The following is a 24,527-nucleotide window of genomic DNA, read 5'->3' as shown; positions in this document are numbered from 1 at the left end:
TAGGATAAAAATGACTATAGTAGGATTAAAATCAGAAAAAGGCATGGTCAAATGAACTTTCAGGCACTGAACCTAGATACTGATTGTGTAGCACTGACAAGAAGTCTATTTCACAGTAGCTAGACACATGTAATCTTCCTCAGAAGACTTATTTTTAATAATCACTAAATGATAAATATTTGACTTTTTAAAAGTCTTCTGTCCCTTGTTAATAAGTCCTCTAAAGAATTAGGAATAGGCCGGGAGCAGTGGCTTATGCCTGTAATCCCAGCACTTTGGGAGGCTGACATGGGAGGATCTCCTGAGTTCAGGAGTTCAAGACCACCCTGGGCAACATGGTGAAACCCTGTTTTTACTAAAATACAAAAAACGGGGTTTAGTGGCGTGTGCCTGTAGTCCCAGCTATTCGGGAGGCTGAGGCACAAGAATTGCTTGAGCCCCAGAGGCGGAGGTTGCACCACTGCACTCCAGCTTGGGCTACAGCGTGAGACTCTTTCAAAAAGCAAACAAAAAAGAATTATGAATGGACTTTATACCTAAAATTTTGTACTTGATTTTTAAAAAACTGGTTTGTCTGGAGTATTTCATTCCATGCTCCAGATAAACCAACTACTAAAAACACATTAAACTGTGAACAAAATCTGTCACTCACTTCATTAATTTCTCATTTTTTAGACCTACCGAACTACTAACTATTTTTCAAAGTTTACTCAGAAATGTGAGTTCATGAGGAACAAACACATGAAGCAACACTGTCACTGGCCAACCCCTCAAATCAACAATACCCTTTGTTTTTAGCCACGAAAACCTTGTGTCATGCAATTATTTTGCAGACAAATCTTAAATCATTTCATTGCCTTTTTATCAAGAAAAAAAAAAAGCTCTAAATTCTTCTGAAAAACAGCTTTACACAAATGGAATAATACAAAGAATAGAGCCAAGAAATATCCAATTTATAAATTACAGAAACTCTCAATTTTAGGAAAGAATGCTGTAAATCCAATATTCATTGACCTATTGTTCATATCTTCTGCATATGCTGCCAATTTCCAAAACTAGGAACTCTTCCTTCATTTCATCTTATAAAATTATACATGTTTAACATAATTTTTATTTATAAGACAAAGTTTCACCAAGACAAAATCTATTTATAGACTGTACTTGCTGGAAATTTGTATTTATAAAACTTTCTCTTTCATGGATTCATAAAATGAGTCTTTGGCTGATTTTGTTAATTACACATTAACAAGGAAAGAACATTTCATTTTTTTTCAGGCATCTCAATTTTTTGTAGAAATATGCCTCTTCCTATATAAAAATTAAAAGGAACCATTATTTCTGATTTGCTAAAATATATAAGAAAAAAGTGACAGTTTGTTTTATCTTAGCATTAAAATGCTTGGAATCAAAGTTTTGATTATCTAAGAATTACATATTAAATACTTGAAGAAAATACAGTCATTCAGCACTCAAAGGGTAGGAACCTCAATTATTCAGAAAGTCTCAATCCTAAAAGTAAGGATTTTCACCAACAAAATTCTCTTAAATATGTACAAGATGAACTTTCCTCAAATTTTCACCCAAACAGTTAATTGTGAGTAAAAATAAGAAAGCAAGTTATAAGAGAAAAATAAACCCATTACAGCAAGAAAAAAAATGGCGGTTGTCAGTAGAGAGGAGAAAGAACTACCAAAATACACAGAAGATCTGGAGACACACACTGAAGCATCTATAAATTAAAGGATACGTCTGAGATTTTCTCAAAATAATCAAGGGCTGAGAAGAAGCAAATGGGAGGATGAATGAGACAAGTCTGTTCATGTGTTGATATTATGGAAACCAGGTGATAAACAGGATTTTTCATAGTATTCTCTATACTTTCGCATACTTGAAAACTTCAATAATTAAAAAAGTAAAACAACAAAAACAAACATGGAATTATTATAAACCAGTAGCTCCTGAAGGTTACCAGTAAGGTTATGAGCCATTTCTTAATGGCCAAATTCAAAGGCCCTTTTCTTTTGTCATATAACCTCTCCATAGAATGACTGTATCACACTCTTGCTTAATTTCTGTTGTCTCTTATTTCCCAAACTTTCTGACTCCTTTCCTCTCAATCTCTTTAGGTGTTTCATCTTTCTTTGCCTGCCTCCAAAGTTGGGAGACCTCCAAAGTTCTTGTCTTTTCAAACTTTATGGACAATTGCAACGCTTTAACTATACATATATGCAATGACTCTCTTTCCACTCTCATTTTTCAGGGGTAATAGAAGTATATTTCCATTGCCATACACTGAATTATAATCACCACTTGGGTAAGTAAGAGATCCCTCAAATTCTACTGCATCCTCTTCTTAGCTGCAGATGAGCAGTTTCAACTTTGCTTGATCTACCCATTTAGATCTCCTACTAGCACTTCAAATTCTATATATCCAAAGCCCAATTCATAATCTTTCTCAACACTTCCCCACAAAAAGCAGTAGCTCTCCCTGAAGCTATCTTATTTCTGCTAATGGTACCCAATCAACCAGGTCTCAAAGTCACGTCTGTCTGGGCTCCCTCTTTCTCCACCTCCTTTCAATTCTACTTCTTCCTATTTCTACTGCTACAAGCCCCTTTAGCTCTTACTACCTCTTTGCTTGGACTATTGCCAAGGCTTTCTAATTGGTTTTCCTTCCTCTGGTCTCTTCTAATTTCAATTCATCACATAGAGTTGCCAGATTAATATTCCTGAAAACAATCTCTAATGATATCACTCCTCTACTCAAAAAATTTTAATGGATCCCCTCTGGCTAGTAAATAAATTTAAATTCTCTAACCAGAGAGTCAATACCCTCTATATCACCTAAGTACCAGTCAAACTCAACTCCCAAGGCATTTTATTTATCCCTCTATGAAGGTACCTTTTTCTTTCTGCTAGCTGCTATAGCTAATTGAAAGTAGGTCTTACTTCCCTTCATCATGTCAGCTGTTGGCGGGCAAGGGACCATAGCTTAATACCTTCCCATAGAAAATAACACAGTAAGTAACGTTTGTGAAGGAAGAAAAGACTTCAGAAAAACAAATTAAATTTCAGCTACAAACGTATTTCAGTTATCTTTCTTGCAGATGTAGTCTTTCCAGAAAGAGTACATAAAATAAAATCTATGTATTACCTGTTATTACATTTATATCTGGGTACTGGTTTTCACACAGACCAACAGCTTTGCTATCTCTCTCAAAAGCCTCTCGCAGTTCTTTCTTGACTGCTGCCGAACCACATAATCGATACAGGCCTACTACCTAGGAATAAAATTATGGCCACATTATGGTAAATTTGATAAAGGGAAAATATAATTACATTATAGATCACATGAACTTTGCAATCAAATATGTTCTGATGTAATTTAATTTAAAATACCTCAAATATAGCTTTTGAAATCTCATTATATACTATGTTGATTAGTTTAATAAAAATATCCTATTCTTTTATTTAAATTCAAACAATACACTGTCAGTTCGGTAATGCTGGCTACCTATCTTAAGCAAAACGCAATCCCTTCTTTTCAGTTTTATATGCTCAATCAAGATCTCCATGCCCCAGGAATGTGCGCCCTTTCACAACTTTTGTTCCAGACTGAAGTAGTATGGCGCAGACAGTGAACAAGGATTTTAGAGTCATAATGCCCCACTCCTTGCTTCATGAATTTGGGCAAGTTATTTAATCTCTTTAAAACTCAGTTTCTTTTATCCTTAAGATAACAATATAGTTGAAATAAGGTTCTAGTATATAAAGCTTTTTAAGAAGAAAGATTCTCAGGAAGACACAGAAGCAAACCTAGGGTTTTTTGTTGTTGTCAAATTGATTGATTATAAAGTGATGGAGGAAATTTAAAATAATATATTAAAGGTAAAATAAAACCTCTACTTCAAACTTTATATAAGATGGACAGACACTACCCATCCCACCAACCTACATTGAAAAGATTTGTCTTTAAACACTGTTATACAGGTTCTAAATATTGAGTCTTAAGTTATTCACTATAAATTTACCGAGAAGAAATAAACATGATCTCTGTGAAGACAAAACACGCCCAATTAAGCTATCAAAGGCCTTTGAAAGAATAAACCTTCAAAAAAACTTGAGAATAAGTGGTTGTCAGCCATACTTCCACATCTAAGATTATTTAGAAAGTTCAGTCACTTTGAATTGAAGGAATAATTATGGAGAAAGAAACTATTTAAAGAGAGAAAGTAAAAGTAATCTTCCAGGATTTGAACTAGGAATCACTGTAAAATGCAATAAATGATCTAGAGGAAGAAGTATACAAATGAAATTTCCAGGTTTACTTATGACACTAATCTCTTCTGACTCATTAAAAAACTGATAGAATACATTATATTCTACATTATAAGGTGGGTCTCAATATGAGAAAGTGTCAAAACAGATACAGGGAAATATTATCTAAAATATTTGAGATGATAAGCTATAGGTATTAATTGAAAGATAGTAAAGAACCTAAAACTATTTCCAAGACATGATAATGCAAGGTGCTGCTACATTCAAAAAGATCAAGATAATATGGGAAACCAAGAAATACACAAGGAAAAAAATTCAAATTTCCTACTCTTACCCACATTCATGATGCATCCACATTGAGAATAGCATGAGTTACACTGGTCACATCATCTCAAGAAAGACACAGTAGAAATGTAGACAGTCTAGAAAATGAAACTAAAATACTAAACAGGATCAAAGGAAATGCTACCACAATAGAAAAAACGAACTTGATCATAGCCCTGCTGGTGTGAGCACATGTAAGTGTCATAAAGTACCATAAAAATGATGTATCCCTTAAACTTGAGAAGAAGATGAGCCTACAACAACTTAAAGGAAGTACTACTTAACTAGTACACAATAAATTAATGGGATATTTTACCCCCAAAAGTTGAAATCACAAATATAATTTTTTAAAAGATGAACAAAGAAAGGAAGATCTAATACAGGTACTTCAAGGAAAAGATATTTTAGGATATATCCCTACTTTCAGATGCTGAGATCCTGAATCAAATCCTTGAAGTACATGCTCGATGCCTCTATGAAAGGCAGACCATGAGTATGATCTCCATAGCAATTTTTCCCATTTTAAGCAGGAGATGGGTGGGAGTAGCATTCAAAGGATTTGGAAGATGCAAAGACCCATGCCACAAACTCTTTGCATATGACTATGAAAGCCTATTTTCATGTTTACAATAAAAACCCAACAAAAGAAGAATAATTCCTGACTAAAAGGGTAAACAAAATGTAAGCAGTATGCCAGTCTATAAAATACATGCACAATAAGCCTCTCTCTATTGGGGGCGGGGGACAGGGGAGGGCAAGTGGAGAAGAAAGAAGCAGGGGAGACAAAACAAAAACGTCTTTAAAAAGTACAGTTCTAGGCCAGGAGCCATGGCTCCTACCCATAATCCTAGCACTTTGGGAAGCTGAGGCAGGCGGATCACAAGGTCAGGAGTTTGAGACCAGCCTGGCTAACATGGTGAAACCCTGTCTCTACTAAAAAAAAAATACAAAAATTAGCCAGGCATGATGGTGTGCACCTGTAATCCCAGCTAACTGGGAGGCTTAGGCAGAACTGCTTGAACCCGGGAGGCAGAGGTCGCAGTAAGCTGAGATTGCACCACTGTACTCCAGTGTGGGCGACAGAGCAAGACTCCGTCTCAAAAAAAAAAAAAAGTACAGTTCTAAATAAAAATGAAAAGTATTGCTAAAAATGTTTTCTTGGCACTTAAAAGTGGTTCAAACGAGTCTCCTGCATCAGCCTCTCAAGTAGCTGGGATTACAGGCAAGTGCCACCATACTGGACTAATTTTTGTATTTTTAGTAGAGACAGTTTTCACCATGTTGGCCAGGCTGGTCTTGAACTCCTGACCTCAGGCGATCCGTCCACCTCAGCCTTCCAAAGTGCTGGGATTACAGGCGTTAGCCACCATGCCCGACCACTCCATCTATTTTTATAGATACAAGCAAGTAAGACCCACAGAGATTAAGTGACTTGCCCAACATGACACAGCTAAGTAATAATGGAGGAGAAACCAGAATCCAGGTATTCTGCATCTTAATGCAAAATTCCATTAACTTATGCTGTTTCTTGAGTTTCCATGTTAAGCTTAAGTTTATTAAATAAATATTTCAGATTTTATAATATTTACTCTGTCTTTTAACTTACCTTTTTAACCAATATTATAAATTCGGATAGTACTAAAGCAGAAATAACGTAATGATTTTTAGTCTTAATATGCATCACAAAAATTTGTATAAAAATTACTTATACCTTATATTAATATCCTTTGCCTATGTTTATCAGCTCTGACTTTTCCTTTTAATGCCATTTTGAAGCAATCCTGATTTCTAATTATAAGACCCATGAAGCTCTGTGTTGCAATACAAATTTGTGGAATCATCTAGCATGCTCTCAATAACAGATAACATGAGTCAACTTAAAAATTATACCCTAAACAGTAATGGAATAAAGAATAGGAACTGTAAAATATCTAAATTTGATTTTTTTACATTACTTTGAATTCCTTCCCCCAAGACTTACAATTAATCAATCAATAAAGGAAGTAGTAGAGAACCATAGTAAGATAATACCTGACAGCCTCTCTTTTCAATTTCCATAATACATTTCTGTATCAGAAGGGGCACCATCAGTCCTATATTTTCTTTCTCTACAACTTTTTGAATATCAACTCCAAATATTATTGGCTCTTGGTTTATGTCTAGTCCATGAAGAGAATTCTCCCACTGTTCCATAAGAGTCACTTTCACATAAATAAGACCTCTAGGTTCAAGTTTGACAGCCAATTGATGAGTCTTTGTCACTCTAAATAAGGTGGGAAGAACAACAGTTCCATGACAACATACTCGATTTTTTCTTGGAGTGGGTTCCCAACTGAATACTACTAGTTTCAAATGTTGAGCATTTTCAATTTCTATGTTGAAAGTGTGATCCATGTCTAAAAATGTTGTTCGACATGTGAGCAAAGCTGTTCTTGCTTTGTTTACTGAATCTACCTGAATTGCACAAAAGACATCTTTTGAATCTATCCGAGGTGGTTTTAAATCCTCAGCACCATAGAAATGTACACTCATGAGCCCAGATATGTACTGTGAACACTTAGGTTGATCAGAAAAGCTATAATGCCTAAAAGCATCAATGTCTATTTCATTCTTGCTACAACTATTTGAAATTATTTCTTTTCCCCTTCCAAATTTGTTTTCAGATCCATGTTTGCTAGCTTTAGTTATAAGTTCAGGTGAGTCTCCATCACTAAGGTAACCACCTTTGCAGGAATACTTAGAACTCATAGAGTTTTTCTTCTGGTAGTTGTGCTGGGAGGATACACTGGTATCAAGATGGTATCGGCTTATAACATTCCTCTTAGCAGCTGTGGTTGTGTTCCCAGAGGGCAGAACATCAGTATGATGAATTTCTCGGCAGTTATATTTAGACAAAGAAGGAGTGTTATCTGGACTGTTTATATAATTCAATGTTCCCTTAACACTTAGCTTTCGGCTAAATTCTGGCAACTTTTTCATTTTCATGGAAAGTTTCCTCACAGTTCGTGGAGATTTTATTTTATCTGGCAAAGACCAATTAATTGAACTGCCTTTTTTCACAGGGCTAGGATTTGGAGAAGATGGTTCTATAATTCCCAATTCAGTACTATTTGTAGCAGCCAGGATCCCTGAACCTTAAAAAAAAAAAAAGAAAAATATATTATAAAGCAGTATGTTTTGATTTCTACTTTTATTCTTATTTTATAAACCATCAACTAAACAAGCTCCCACATAGGCAGAAATTCTTCTCTTATTCATCTTAATGGGGAGATTTCATTAGAAGTTCAGCTCAACTTCCATAATGATACTCAAGCAGAATACTGCATTATCCCAATTATTTAAAATTGAAGTTAATTTTTCATACTTTGTCTATTCCTTATAGAGAAATATCTAATAACCTCACATCAAAAACTAATGTAACACAATATTTCATGATTAAAATGAGAAAAAGTATTTATTCATTTTAAAAATCAACAAATGATCTTTCTTTAAAAAGTACTAATATTCTCCCTCCACCACTATGTGTCCCAATGACAAATAAGTAGTTTCTTTATAGAGAAAAACCTATTTTAAGTATGCCTACAGGGCTTTTCTAGTAAGAAGATAATAGAAAATGGAGTGTTTGATAAAATGGATAAAGCATCCCCTTGTACTAAAATTATAGTACAATTCTACTGGCTTAATAGTCTGAAACATTCTAGAGTTAATCAGGGTCCTGCTTTAGTCTATAAACATCAATCTGTCTATTTTATCACAGCCTAGAAAAGCTATCCAATATATTAAATTGCTTTAGATTAAATACATTATCACATTAAAAAATTTGACTCTTTTAACATATTGTAAGTAATTTCTACTGAAGTCCTTAATTATTAAAATGAAATACTGTACATGATAGCAACTTCTACTGCAGATAAGACTGAATTTATTAAAACCAAATGCTTTGTTTTTATAAACCCCAAGAGCCAAAATATTACCAAATTCCACAGTCGCTTAAAATTAAACTACAACTATACTAATCAAATCACATACTATCTTTAAAAAGAAGGTACAAAGTAAAAATCTTTAAATATAAATTTATGAACTAGGCTAGAGTCGAGTGAAACTGGCATACTCCTTCAGCACCTAGAACAGTAACTGGTACATAGCAGGAACTCAATATTTAGTGAATAAATGAATAACCAATTGTTAGTTGCCTTGTAAACTGGCAAACTTTGTAGAAAATGCAATATAGAAATTAACAATAATAATTACCAGCCATAAACACCAAGTAATGATCCTGGTAATTGTTCTGAATGAAGTAAAAAATATTATTATGAAGATCACTGCAACAGCACCGGAAACAATCTATCAACACCTAACATTAAGGAAACAGTCAAAAAGATTAGGGCACATCAACCCAGTTAAATACTGTACTACAATGCTTGAGAAACAATACTACTCTACATGTAACAATGCAAGATGAAGATACCAAGTAAAAATAGCAAAAATAAAAAATAAAGTCCACTATGATTGCAACTACATAAAAGATACATATATGTCATGGTGGCTCACTGTTATCCCATTACTTTGGGAGGCTGAGGCAGATAGGAGTTCAAGACCAGCCTGGACAACATGGCAAAACCCCATGTCTCCAAAGATACAAAAACATTAGCAGGTGTGGTGGTGAGCTATAGTCCCAGCTACTAGGGAAGCTGAGGTGGGAAGACTGGTTGAGCCGGGAAGGTCTAGTGTTTCCCAGGCTGGGAGGCTAGCGGGCCGTGATTGTGCCACTGTGCTCCACCCTGCAAAACACAGCAATACCCTGTCTTTAAAAAAAAAAATATATATATATATATATATATATATATATGGAAGTTAATCAGGAAAAAACAAGTCATAATTGTATTAGGATGAATTAGCTTTCCAATTCTCTGATCAAAAATTATTTTGAAATTCAACCATTTTCTTTGCCAATTTCTCAAGAGATTTCTGCCAATATTGCTAAGAAACAGATCACTTTAGGTAATGGTTTTTCCACCAAAATAAAACAACAGAAAAAGACGACTTATAAATAAACTGTCTATATATTTCCTTTGGTCAATTTAGGATTTTTGACCAAAAAATATTTTAATTATATATTATAATCATATATTTTACAATAGTAAATGAAATATTTAATATTTATAATATATATTTATTTTATAATTATAAATATATTTTAATTATATATATATGAGAAGAATGACAGTAAAAAAGGAGATAGTAAAAAAAGCAGATATACCATACTTTTAAGTTATATTTTTTAAAAAAAAATGTTAGTCTTTCCGGGTTCACAATTTGCCACAAACATTAAAAAAAAAAAAGTTTAAGGATAGTCACTTAAATCAAGGTGTGTGTCACTTCATGAACACCAACTTTCTATCTTTGCTCTTATCCTTACACTCTCTTGCCTTCTCTGAACTATTCCATATCCATCGCTGTGATACTATAGCCTTCCCTATCACTCCACCCTGATCACAATCTGCATTCCAAATTACTATTTTATATAGTATTTATTTCTCTCCCCGTCCGGACTACAAAAGGAGCACACATTCGCTCTGGAGAATTATCCTATAATTAGAAATGCACAAAGAAAAAATTTAATTACCTTCAATCTCAACACTCAGAAAAAATAAAAACAAATAAACAAAAAAACACTTAACATTTCCAGGATGGCTTTCAGTTTTTCTTTCAAAATTGCCATCATATAGTACACATTGTTTTGGAACTTGCTTTTTCTCTTAATATACATTTACTCCACCTTTCTATGTTCCTGAGAAAAGGTTTCAAATGTAAGTAGTTTATTTGCAAAATACAGAAACAACAGCGAGGGAGTTGAGAAAATTCAGCGGAAAATTCAAGCTGAATTATTAAGCCTGTTATCACTATGGGCAACTGGAGCTTGACCTCATGAGAAAACTCTGGAAAACAACATAGAATATGAGCTCAGAATTATTCTGCCCAAGGGTTCAGGGAGCTGTGGTGGTTCTATACCAGCTCTTGTCAGGCACTGGTTGAGAGGCACGCCCAGGCTGCCCTGCAGAGAGATTCTCTAAGACTTCAGAGAAAGTCCTTACACAGAGATGAAGATGTTGGTGGCTGGAAATAAGCTTCTCCCATTTAAAAAGTAAGTAATAAAACCCAAGGGATATAAGACAAAGCACTGACAGCATCTCCTATACCCCACATCTTTAAATATTCTGCATCATTTGAAATTCTGTAAATTAAAATGACTTGATATAAAACAGAACTGCTTTCTATTCTACACATGATATTTGCAAGCAAATGTGCCTTATGTTCTGTTTCCTGCGTACTGTGTCAGGGACTAAAAGAAGCATATCAGAAAATTAAAGGCAATTTTTGCAGATCAAAAACTTTTGAATATCTGCAATTTCAAATGAGTTAGCCTAATATACATAAAACTTCAATTATTTCATTTTTCAGTTCCATAACTACTGTAGCACTTATTTTCACATGGGTCAACTTAATCTACATGAAACTTCAATTACTTCATTTTTCAGTTCCATAACTACTGTAGCACCTACTACATTTCTTTCTCTCTTCTCTCATTTCTACTTCTCATTTCTTTCTCTCTTCTCTCTTTCTTTTGCTCATGAGGAAACTTAGGCATAACAAACACAAACTAATGACCACTGATACACTAAAAATAAAACTTTTCAGCTGCAGCCAGGCCAGGTGTAAATGAATGAATGAATGAATGAATGAAGCAAAATAAGACTTACTTTTTCTTCAACTTCCTATGATTTCTTGCTTTCAACTAATAGACAAGCAACTACTATCTCAAAGGATTGGCATATTAAAGCACACTGGACTATAAAGTCAAGTCTGTGGCCAGGCACAATGGTTCACGCTTATAATCCCAGCACTTTGGGAGGCCAAGGTGGGTGGATGGCTTGAGGTCAGGAGTTCTAGACCAGCCTGGTAAACAAAGCAAAACCCTGTCTCTACAAAAGAATACAAAAATTGTCTGGGCATGGTGGCAGGCACCTATAGTCCTAGCTACTCAGGAGGCTATGGTGGGAGGATCACCTGAGCCTGGACGTCAAGGCTGCGGTGTGCCATCATTGTGCCACTGCACTCTAGCCTGGGTGGCAGAGTGAGACCTTTTCTTAAAAAATAAAATAAGGCCGGGCGCAGTGGCTCACGCCTGTAATCCCAGCACTTTGGGAGGCCGAGGCGGGTGGATCACCTGAGGTCAGGAGTTCGAGACCAGCCTGACCAACATGGAGAAACCTCGTCTCTACTAAAAAATACAAAATTAGCTGGGCGTGGTGGCGCATGCCTATAATTCCAGCTACTAGGGAGGCTGAGGCAGGAGAATTGCTTGAGCCTGGGAGGCGGAGGTTGTGGTGAGCCGAGATCATGCCATTGCACTCCAGCCTGGGCAACAAGAGTGAAACTCCGCCTCAAAAAAAAAATAAATTAATTAAAATAAAACAAAGATCAAGTCTGTGATAGTAATAATTAAACCAGCATGTACGTTAAAATGTTTATAAACCTTTTTGAGTTTTATTTTCATGAAAATATATTCGCAAGAAAAAGTATAACAAACATCTTTTATATTTAGTTTTAGCTACTATCAAATAATTGAAAAATGGAAGAAGAAAGAAAAGACAGATATATGATCATTTTTACCTGCAAAAGATTTCAACATAGGACTGTCCTCTACCATTATACCTTCTTGTGTCTTGTGTCCTAGCCTTTGCTTGTACTGCTGCACAAATTCTGTGGAACGGGCAGGATCCATAGGATTCATTCCATTTGACCATGTGGTCTGAATATCACCTGTATGTTCGGAAGAGCACAGCGAGTCTTCAGTATGCTGCTCTGCTTTCATCAGGTCACTGCCAGACAACATGCTTAAACTGACAGCAGGGAGCTTCAGAACAGCAGAGTCAACCTCACCAAAACTCAAGGCACTTGACATACCAAGGTCATCATCCTCAGGAATGGGGTTGTACCATATTTCTCCTTCATCATCTGTATCATTTTCCTCATTAAAATCTAAAGCACAGTTTTTCGATAACGAAGAGTTTGTAGCGTTACATACCACATATGTACAGTACTCTTTAGATGATTTGAGGAAAGACTGTGATAGCTGATGTTTAGGTAGAGACACAGGTGAGATGGATAAATGACTTCTATCTTGGCATTTCTTATTTTCTTCTTCCAGATTAAGAGATCTCAGAGTACTCTGATATAGCCAATTGCGTTTCTTTGAAACAGTGATGCTGTTAAGTGGCTTTTGACCTCTGAATTCAATATTATCCTTCAGATCTTCAAGTTCTCTTCTCTTCATTGAAGACCCATAGGCATTTTCAAATAAATCTGTTGCAAAGATAGAACAGAAGGTAGAATACAATGTCTGGTATATCAGAAAGACACGTCACTTCAGCCCAGTTATTTAAAAAAATTTTTTTAAACAAAAAGTAACAACAATCACATTCAGAGACTAAAATTGAACTAGAAAAAAATTGAATTTTACATATAAATATGATTTATATTATTTAGAAATCAAACTGCTAGTATAAGTGTCAAAGAATTCTAAGAAAAAAAATATACAAACTCGAAGACTGCCTTTATAAAAACTACAGTGCTAACAAAGCCTTACCCTAAGTAAAACATACCTTATAAAAAGCTTATATAGAATGCTTTATACATAGCATACCTCTAATCAATATTTGAATAAGTTTCCATTCATTATTACAAGGACTAGAAGTCCTTAAAAATATAATATTCCTCCTACCTTTTCACACAAAGATTAACTTTCAAACCTAACAAGAAAGTATGCCTTACTGACATTAAAATGTTAACATAACATTGGCTTCCTATCCATATAACACAATAGCACTTTATGTAGGGTTTAAGTTCTAAATATCTAGGGCAGAACTAAAAACAAAAATCCCTTCAGAAGGCCCCAGATTAGAAGCAGGTATGCTGTCTCACAATATGCACTACACAGCTATTATTTTTTTTGGCCAGGCACAAACTTAAGCAGCAGGGAAATAAGAATGAACAAAACAATCCCTTCCCTTAAGAAATTCACAGTCCAAGCCCTGCGCGATGGCTCATGCCTGTAATCCCAGCACTTTGGGAGGCCCAGGTGGGTGGATCACGAGGTCAGGAGTTTGAGACCAGCCTGACCAACGTAGTGAAACCCTGTTTCTATTAAAAATACGAAAATCAGCCGGTCATGGTGGCACGTGCCTGTAGTCCCAGCTACTCAGGAGGCTGAGGCAGGAGAATAGCTTGAACCCAGGAGGCGGAGGTTATGGTGAGCTGAGATCCCACCACTGCACTCCAGCCTGGGCAACAGAGTGAGACTCTGTCTCAAAAAAAAAAAAGAAATTCATAGTCCAATGGGAGACCTCAAATGCTTAGATATATGCATATCTTAATATAAGTAAGACTCTACAAATGTATACATAACATTAATTTCATATAAAGAGGAAAATATTTTGTGTTTCCAGAGTTGTAAAGCAGGCTTCAATGACAATCCATAAGCTAAGTATATAACTATCATCAGAATAATAATTCACCATACATAATTAAAACCACATTTGTAAAAATCTAAGATCATCTCAGGTTTCTAAATTATGGAATTATACGGTCAACTCATCTTATTGGCACAGCAAGTAAAATATAATGGTCTAGGCCGGGCGCGGTGGCTCACACCTACAATCCTAGTACTTTGGGAGGCCGAGGTAGGCGGATCACAAAGTCAGGAGATCGAGACCATCCTGGCTAACACGGTGAAACCCCATTTCTACTTTAAAAATATAAAAATTAGCCAGGCGTGGTGACGGGCACCTGTAGTCCCAGCTACTTGGGAGGCTGAGGCAGGAGAATGGCGTGAACCCGGGAGGCCAAGCTTGCAGAGAGTTGAGATCGCGCCACTGCACTCTAGCCTGGGCAACAGAGCGAGACTCCATCTCTTGAAAAAATTAAAAAATAAAAATAATAATGGTCTAAAAATAGAGTGATAAAACACACTAAGCTACAAGGAGCTTAATAACAACCAAAAAATCAGATTTATGTGTAATCAAGGTTTTCAATAACCTCCCTTCTAAAGAAATCTAAATGTCCAGCCTGGGCAACATGGCAAAATCTAAATGTCCAGCCTGGGCAACATGGCAAGACCCTATCTCTACAACAAATTTAAAAATTAGCCAGGTGTGGTGGCACACACCTGTCATCCTAGCTACTTTGTAGGCTAAGTTGAGAAGATTGCCTGAGCCCAGGAATGTGAGGCTGCAGTGAGCTATGATTGTGCCATTGTGAGCTATGATTGTGCTCTAGCCTGGGCAACAGAGTGAGACCCTGTCTCTTAAAAAAAAATAATAATAAATTTTTCTTTCGAAAAAATCCTAAACATGTACCCAAACAAGCAGATTTGTAATAAATAAATAAATAAATAAATAAACAAATCTTAAACACAAATTGCAAGTCACATTCAATTAGAGATGCAGGAATTAGACTAGAAATCAGAAGGGAAAGAAGCTCCCATGAATACCTACTATGCCAGGCATTGATTTACTCCACAAATGAGTGACTATTATGTGGCAGGCATGAGAGATAAAGCAGTAAGGAGGCCCCCAACCTCATTTAACCTCTAGAACAATCCTATGAAACAGGTATGATTACCATCATCAGCCTCAAAGAATATGAGAAATATGGTCAAGTCGCTAGCCCAGGATTCAAATTTAAGGCTATCTAACCTTAAAACCCATGCTCCACTCACCATGCTACCCACAAACCATACCATGCTACCCATACCATGCTACCCACAAACAGTACAGAAGTAGGCAACCCTCTCTGAACATGGGGGTATTCATCTCAATTTATCTTATAAATTAAAGTGGTTGCTGGTAAGGACTAAGTGAAATAATGTTAAAAATACTTGAAAAACTATAAAGTTCTACTCAAAAACGTCAAGTAACTTGTTCAAGAGCACCTTGTTGGTAAATGGAAAAGGCAGCACTCAAACTCATTCTGACTCCAAAGTTTGTGGTGATATACCTAGCCTACGATAAGGGAAATTCAAGAGTCTTTCTTTGGTTCTATCTCCATTACACTTAAAATTAACAACTGAAAAATCAAAACATACTCAGCAATCACTGGGATTTCTGGGTTTTCAGTGATCACATGATTTTCCCAGGTGCACTGAAATCTAAATCTATTTCACATTTAAGTTCAAATCCAGTATTACTTAACAGTGTTTCAGACCATCACAGGGTATTATAGTTTGACCCAATTTAAATTTGAAGCAAACAGTATAAAATTACATTACTCATAATGGCTATGAGCCACATCTTATTTTATCTTTTTCTCAGACATCTCTTAGAAATTCCAAATTTTTATATTGCTAGACACATTCATTATTTTAAATCTTAGTGTAGTTTTCCGACATACACTATAAGTGAGTCTTTAAACGTGCTTCTACTACATTGCAAGGAACTGCAATGAGAAAAATAAAGCTACCAGTATCCCATATTTAAGCAAGTTGATACTTCCATTGATATAATCATTTAATGAAAGTATAATATCAAAAGGAATTTTTTTTTTACTAGATGGAGTCTCACTCTGTCACCCACGCTGGAGCACAGTGGCACTATTATGGCTTGCGGCAACCTCAACCTCCCAGGCTCAAGTGATCCTCCCACCTCAGTCTCCCCAGAAGCTAGGACTACAGGCTTGCACCACCACAACTGACTAATTTTTTTTCTTTTGGTAGAGACAGGGTCTCACTATGTTGCCTAGGCTGGTCTGGAACTCCCAGGCTCACGTAATCCTACTGCTTCCCCCACTCCAAAGTGCTGGAATTATGGTGTGAGCCACTATGTCTAGCCACTATTTTCAATGAAATTACAAACCACAAAAGCTTGAATCCATTCACTCTGCTATTGCCGAATATTTTAAAATAAATGATGATGAACTTTAAACTTACAGATAAATGGCACGTTATTATAATTTATGTTATGTATTATAAATATATAATATTACAAAGGCCAAATAAATTTATTAAACTGAATTAATCAACACATTATTCAAGATAATAAACTTTACTTGAGCAATTATTTATAAATTATTTAAAACATTTTTATCTCACTTAAATTAAATGGATCCATATGAATGTAAATTCATATATATGGAAAGCTATTTGCAATCTTCCCTCCCATTTAATGCAACAATTAATGTTTAACCATATTAGCATAAATTTAGGAGTTTTAGCTTCATATATATGTAAAATATATATTATTTACAAATTATAAATTTTTTTGAAGAGACAAGGTCTCACTGTTGCCTATATATTATATATAAAATATATACAATATATAATAAAATATATTTTATATATAAAAATATAACATATACATTACACACACACACACACACACACTCTGAAAGAAGGTCCAGCCGGGCACGTGGCTCAAGCCTGTAATCCCAGCACTTTGGGAGGCCGAGACGGGCGGATCACGAGGTCAGGAGATCGAGACCATCCTGGCTAACAAGGTGAAACCCCGTCTCTACTAAAAAATACAAAAAAAAAAAACTAGCCGGGCGAAGTGGCGGGCACCTGTAGTCCCAGCTACTCGGGAGGCTGAGGCAGGAGAATGGCGTGAACCTGGGAGACGGAGCTTGCAGTGAGCTGAGATCTGGCCACTGCACTCCAGCCCGGGCGACAGGGCGAGACTCCGTCTCAAAAAAAAAAAAAAAAAGAAAGAAAGAAGGTCCAAGTAAAAATATAAAAATAAGTATGCAAAGTTACAAGGCAAAAAAGTCCTTAGTCTCTTGCAACTATGCATGTTATGAGATAATTTTCAGATTCTAATTAAAGTTATTTTACTTTGAATCTGTAAGAGAAGACAGAAGTGGCAATTAAAAGTTTTTCACTCAGAAAAATATTCCACACAGTGGTGAACTACCCAAGTCAAATCTGTTTTCTCAACTATTATTTCATAATAAATCTAGATTACTTACTATTACTGAACATTTAACTAGTGCGCCCAGCTCAAATGCATCAGCAAATTTTCCAATAAATTATATATTTCAACCCTCACTGAAAATGTGTAGTACTGGCCAGGCGCGGTGGCTCACGCCTGTAATCCCAGTACCTTGGGAGGCCGAGGCAGGTGGATCACGAGGTCAGGATATCGAGACCATCCTGGCTAACACCGTGAAACCCTGTCTCTACTAAAATACAAAAAATTAGCCGGGCATGGTGATGGGCGCCTGTAGTCCCAGCCACTCAGGAGGCTGAGGCAGGAGAATGGTGTGAACCCCGAGAGGGGGAGCTTGCAGTGAGCCAAGATCACACCACTGCACGCCAGCCTGGGTGACAGAGCTACACTCCATCTAAAAAAAAAAATTTTTTTTAATGATGAAAGATGTCTCTCTAGGTACTAGATCTCTCTAGGTACTAGATCTCTCTAGTACCTAGAGAGACATCTTTCATCATTTTAAAAATTCTGCAGAAATAAACTCCTGCTTTTCCTTACCTCTCTTTAAAAATCCCAAATAAAAGTATCTTATGAACACTGTATTAGATGTTTTAATCTATGTTTTAAAAGCATTAAACATTTTAATATTTATTAAAATCCTGTTTCTAAATGAGTACAAGTATCCCCTGCTTACAAACTTGGCAGTCCAAATGAAATTACTAGAATAAACTTAAGTCTTAAGTTTCTGTGTGTGTTTATGTGTGTATGTATCCTTATCTTTCCTAGACAAATCTAAAAGGGGGAGAGGGATAGAATGAAAAGGAAAGAAACACCTTTTTTCTTTTATTTTTCTTCCCTTGTGACTAGCAATAAAAACCCTAAAGAAAAAAAAAAAAAAAGCTGTGTGTTAGCTTTTGAGAGGGGAAAGTAGAGAAGAAAACTCTGAGACTGTTTTCAGTTCCACAAAAGTAACAGGGAGCAGCAAGAGAAAGAAGCACAAAAGATGAGCAGAATAAATAAATACCCCAAAAAGGTGTCCTCTAGCTCAATTCCCAGTGCTCCTAAGGCAGTACTCCTCAACTTCGATCTTTTCACTCTCCATCTAGAATCCTAATGATCTGAGGCAAAGCAGCATTCTCACAAAGCCTGGTTGCCTTCCCCTTGATAATAAGTAAGTACCAGGTACAGTACCAAATGGATTATCTTTTTTCATCCTCACAGCAACCTGAGGACTGAGGCTACACAAGGTTGAGTAAGTTATCCAAGGTCACAAGTCTGGTAAGTGGTAGAGTCTGACCAGAAACCCAGAATCTCTATTCTGTTAACCATTGTACTATATGGCCTCCTCTCTTGCAGATTCCAAAATCTCACTAATATTTGTTAGTGCAAGATGAGACCAATATGGAGGGAACTGCTCAAATTTGTAATATATAAGTAGTAAGTACATTAATTCATATACATAAAACTGAAGCAAAAAGAGCCCAACTGCTTTGCTCTAACAGAGGTAGTTTAAGAACCAAGTATCAGAATAAGGCAGAATTTTTTTAAAAAAAACTTCAGGGATGTGAGAGCTCTAGAAGCTTACTATTCAAAAGTATGGTCCACCAGAAAGCAGCATCTACACTGGAAGCAGAATCTCAGCCACCCTACACCTATAAAATCTGCATTTCAACAAAATTTCCAGGGAATTCATATGGACATTAAGTTTGAAAAGCACTGCTCTAAAACAGTGAACCACATTTTGAGTGGCAAAGGTCTAGCAAACAGCCTTCTTAAAAAATAAACACAACATTTCTTGGGAGCCACTAGTCTAGAAATGTAGGACTTTCAAATCAACACACCACTATTTTCTGCTGAATTTGTAATTCTCAAAGTTTTCCAGCCACCAGCAACTCCAATGTTCCATGGCACTCTTCCAGAAAAAAAGGAAAGAAAAAAAAAAAAAGCAACTGCACTTGCTTTCTAGCACCACAACAGTAGAATCTCTCAGGAAGAGATTTAAAACTAGAAGACTGAAAAAAACTATATACCTATTGCTACCCATCTTGAAGTGGGCCAATACAGAAAAAAGTTGTTGGAAAAACTCATAAAGATTATGTAATTCATAAAGATAAAAAAATCAGAGTTTACAAATACTTGAGAAAAGTAGGTGGGAATCAAGTCATAGTGTCAACTTCACTTTAAGATGGTTAAAGATCATACCAAACTAATTAATACTACCTTAAAATAATTGTCTAAAAATTTTAGACAAAATACTAAGTTATACAGTCAAGTTTTTTTCTTTCACAGACCATGTAGCAGGAAAAGTGGAGTCAAAGTAGGCTAATTATTTTTTAAAGCAATAAAAGGTGCTTTTGAATTTGTTTCTGAAAACGATATGCTAATTAAAACTTATTTATAAAGATTTATAATGATGTATAGTTGGCAAACACATTAAGATTCCTTTGTAATCTTAAGGCTTGCAGAAACTTGACAATTTTTACTATGTGTAATGACTTTAGATTTCTTAAATCATCATCTCAATTAAGAACAAATCGGCCAATCTGTGAACACTACATACTTAACTGCATCAAATCATTTGGCATTATAATACTATCAAAAGTTCTTAGTAGGAGCCAGAAATCAAAATAGAAAATCATTTGTGTTTCCGTTTGTCATATAGTCTCAAAAATTTTCACAATACCTATACAGATTAAGTATCTCCATTTCACTGAATAATTATTCGGTATTACAAATTCTAAATATAATTTTATTTTGACAGAAAATATCCCATGAATAATATTGTACAGAAAAATGTGCTATAAACCATTTCGGATATTTAACATCTTTACATAAACAAGAATGTACTGGTTCATCTAGACCGCTCCAAGTAAGTTTTGCAGAAAACGTGATTTAAAAGTAGAAGTCAAGTAACATCAATTTGAAATAAGTAAATATTTAAAGGTAAAAGTTTAAAATGGATACAGCAATTACTTTTTAAAATATCCTTAAACTTAGCCTAAGAGTCTCCCATCTTCTTTGCAACTTTGAGGAAGTTACTTACCCCTTATGCCTTGTTGAAATTCACCCATATCCTCAATCCAAGCAATTTAATAGAATGAATAGGATCAGACCTTTAAAGAACTCTCGAGTCTCTGATCTTATATAAATAGGGGCTTTTTTCAAACTTATGACACCTTGAGTTTGAATCCACATAGTAGTCTGAATCCATATACAGGTACCAATTGAGTGATCTTGGGCAAACTGCTTAATCTCTCTGTTCTTTTTCTTGTTGTTGTTATTAAATGACAGCATATCTCCATTTTGGGGCTATAAAAATTATATGAGAACCACCTAATGTATCCAGATGGTCTTAATAAGACCAACTACACTTTATGAAAAATAATTTTTTAAAAAGCTCTCCAAATCTATACTAGATATGTAAACACTGCACAAATTATTTTCATCTCTCCTGAAAGATGAATTAGTGATTTAAAAGGAAGGAACATCTGAGAGTTGTTTAAACCAGAGATTATGGTAGCTTTGGCTTAGATTTCTCATAAAATATCTAAAATACTATCATATAATTCTGTTTCATTTTAATTTCTAAGCAGTTTCACTTAGTTGCTTAATGCAAAAATCAAATTCATTCTTAAAGGAACTATATTTATTACTTTAAAAATCCTTAAATGTTTACTACTGAGGGCATTAAAAGCCATCACATGGTAAATGTTTTAGCACTGCAACAAAAGGGTGAAAAATATTTGACTCTTTTTTGTTATGGATGAAATTCAACTATGGTACCAAGAGTTAAAACTAAGCCAAAGTCGAGGAAGTAAAAATATTGTGGCAATAACATATAATAAATGATTACAAATTACTCCTGGAAATGCATGTTGAATATGAACTTAGTATAAAGTACACCTCTCTTAAAGAATTTACATTCTACTATCCTTTTGTTCAAGTGAAATGGAATATTTAACCTTGAGAAAAAATTTGACAGGTATGTATTAGAGCTGTATAGACAGGAAAAAACTTTGCAAGTTGGCACACACTTTGAATGAATCATTTGATTTGTCTTCATTGTTTGATAAGAAGTTTTGTGAACTTTGTTTCTCCCCACTGTTGTGTGTTTATTGGTTAAACAAAGTTAATGTGTATAAATCCAGTCCTGTATGATTTGTAATTACTAACAGAGAAACAGCCAAGTACTGTGAATACCTTTTACATTTCAAGATTTAATGTTTTCAAAATTATTCCTGACTTATAAGTCTTTATGCTCACTAAAAATTTTTATATGTAAGAGTATTCAAAAGACCATGTTGTTTTGGCTCACTTTGAAGATATTATACTCCTTTCAGGAAAGATATTTTGATATTTACAACATAATTCACAGGTTTCTAGCATTGATAACCTTAACCTTCAGTGATAGTTAAAAATCATGCACATACAAAATAGGGAGCATAATCCTATTATAAGGATCAATATACTTTTTAAAAAACTAATTCTCATATAAATAGATTTTAAGTTTGCAAATGACTGCTTTAAAAAAAAAAAAAAGTACCTAAGGGACATTTTTCTTTTGATTAAAATGTTAGTGTCCTTGATTTTTCACAATAAAAAGATTACTTACTTTGTTGGGGTTTCTTTGGTGAAGGTAGGCAGGTGGAGAGATGGTGTATGTGAAATAATACCTGACTAAAAAATTCTACTTATGGTAGGTTTTTTTTGTTTGATTTGTTTGGGGTTTTGGTTGTGTGTATGTATGCATGTGTGTGCGTGCCTGGGACAGACAAAAAAAAGTTGTAATGAGTAAAATGACAGTTTATGAAGCCTATAAAATCTACTTTGAATCAAATTCAAATTCACAAACTCCACAAAAGTCTATGGATTTGCCTAGAGCTACAAAAAACAAAAAATCAAGACAGTACCTCCCATCTGTAAACCTACTAAAAGTGTGTTAAACTTAACCTTTACTCATTCACGTAATAGTTAGGGAATAGGCACACTGGTTTTTCGAGAAGAAACACAACCCCAATTCTTCATGCCACTGTCTGATTAAAAAACAAAACAAAAAGCAAAAGGAGTAAATGCATTATATTAAGTAACCTCGAAATTACTTTAAGCTGCCACTTACATGACACTTACTTTGGCCCGGTAACGTACCTGTCTGCAAAAACATACCTTTTTCTTGGCTTTTAAGACAGAAGCCCACTCGATAAACAGTAAAGCTCGCGGTGCTAGCTATTTGATCGCAAAGTATCCTACCTGTCAGCGTAATTCTTTGGTGTGGGGGCACCGACAGGACACTGTTTTCACGCACTTTCAAAGCGCCCACATTTGGGGAGGCTGCCTGCGTTCCTGTGACTTTGGGGGCCGTCCCACGGGCACGACCCTTCATTCCCAGGGACAGCAGACGCCCTTTGTACATCCACTTCTGCAGCTTCTTGACTGTCACTGCAGGCGGCTTGAGGAAGGAGGGGCCTTCCCGGCGGTCTCCTTTGCCGCTGCGTATCACAGAGGACCCCGCTGGATCCCTGAAAGGGCTTCCCGAGGAGCAGCCGTGGTCCTTGGAGCCTGGAGGCTGGAGGTCGATGGGTGCAGCCGCCCGGGCGCGGTCCCCACTCCAGTCGTCCATCCTGCCTCCACGTGGCGGGGGCTCGTCCCAGTCCCCGTGCGCGCCGCACCTGATCCAGCTGTCGCTCGGCCACCGCTGGAAGGGAAGCGGCTTGGCACCCACCCGGAGGCTCTCGAGGCTTCTGCTGCAGGACAGCCGCATCCGAGGAGTCCGCAGCTGGCCTCCCCCCGACTCCCTCTGAGGCCACCGGGGCGGGGACACCTGCTGCCGAGGCCGTCCGCCGCCTCTCCGCTCCCCGTCTCGGGGACAGGCTCGGCGGTCCGCAGCGCCGCGGGAAGGCGGCTGGCCGGGAGCCCGGGCTCCCGCGGGGAAGCCGTGATCCGCCAAGCCCCCGCCGCCCCGCCGCGCGCCCGAGTCAGGGGGCAGGTCGTGCATGGCCTGGATCAGCAGATAATAGGCCTCTCGCAACTGGGTCCGCAGCCTGCCTGTCTCCAGGCGGCCGCCCTCCGCCCCCAGGGAGGAGCCCGCCGCTGGGGGAGGCGGGGGACGCCGTTCCGCCTCCGCCCCCTCAGGCTCGGGCGCAGGCTGCGAGCCGCCGGGCAGGTTTTCGTAGTAGTCGGCGTCGTAGTCGTCTTCGTCCTCGTCCCCTTCCTCCTCCTCTCCGCTGCCCTCGGAGCCCTCGGGGGCGTGCAGAGAGGCATGGCTCCAGGGGGCGGCCTCCTGCCCACAGCGCGGCCGAGGCCCGAGGGCCCCCGACTGCTCCGGGTGCCCTCCGGGGACCCGCGCGCCAGGACCCCACGCCGCAGGTGACGGCGGGGGCTGCTGTAGGCTCGGCCCGGCTCCCCCGGCGTGCTCACGTTGGGGGGTGTCTGCGGCACCCCAGGCGTCTCCCGCGGCTGCCGAAGAGGCCGCCACCGCAGCTGCCGCTGCTGCCCGGAGCCCTAGCCCCCCGGCGCCGCGGGGACCCCGCCTTCCCCGGAGCCTGGACAGCGTCCTCCTCAGAGGGTCCGCCATCTCCTCTGCCTTAGCCGCGAGGCTCACCCCAGCCGTGGGGAGAGGTCGGAGACCCGCTGCGGAGAAATCCGCGCTCGCGGAGGCGGAGGCGGCGGCGGCTCCCCATGACCGGCGCTGGCCCTAGCCGGCTCCTCACATACTTGGCATAACTCTGCCGCGGGAAGGCGTGGGGGAGGGCTGTGGAGCCGCAACGCGCATGCCCCGGAGCCCCGGGCCGCGACGGGATGCGCGGGCTGGGGGCCGCAGAGGTGGGTTCCCGGGGTGGGCGAGTGGTGCAGGTGGAGGCTGAGGTCGCAGGCCGGGAGGTGGGTAGTAGGTCGGCTGAAGCTGATCGACGGAAGCAGGGGTGGGCGCACAGAGCGCGAAGAGTGCGG

General features: G+C 37.7%; 1 protein-coding gene across 4 annotated transcripts in view; it reads right to left on the bottom strand.

Moving 5' to 3' along the window:
* SYDE2 (synapse defective Rho GTPase homolog 2) overlaps window positions 1-24,483 on the bottom strand; it is a 42,730-nt gene extending 18,247 nt beyond the window's left edge. For 2 of the 4 annotated variants that reach the window (XM_007978106.3, XM_073007153.1), the window contains exons 1-4: window positions 22,830-24,483; window positions 12,277-12,969; window positions 6,634-7,736; window positions 3,155-3,281 (exon numbers count right to left, since the gene is read on the bottom strand). In XM_007978106.3, the coding sequence (XP_007976297.3) occupies window positions 3,155-3,281; window positions 6,634-7,736; window positions 12,277-12,969; window positions 22,830-24,153 (3,247 nt within the window). In that variant the 5' untranslated portion in view covers window positions 24,154-24,483. The remainder of the gene's footprint in view (window positions 1-3,154; window positions 3,282-6,633; window positions 7,737-12,276; window positions 12,970-22,829) is intronic. The other 2 variants (XM_007978105.3, XM_007978104.3) reach the window with 2 other exon arrangements.
* Window positions 24,484-24,527: the final 44 nt, after the last annotated feature.

This window comes from Chlorocebus sabaeus, chromosome 20 (assembly GCF_047675955.1).
Source record: "Chlorocebus sabaeus isolate Y175 chromosome 20, mChlSab1.0.hap1, whole genome shotgun sequence".
Lineage (NCBI taxonomy): Eukaryota > Metazoa > Chordata > Mammalia > Primates > Cercopithecidae > Chlorocebus > Chlorocebus sabaeus.
This window is presented reverse-complemented; position numbering and strand designations above follow the sequence as displayed.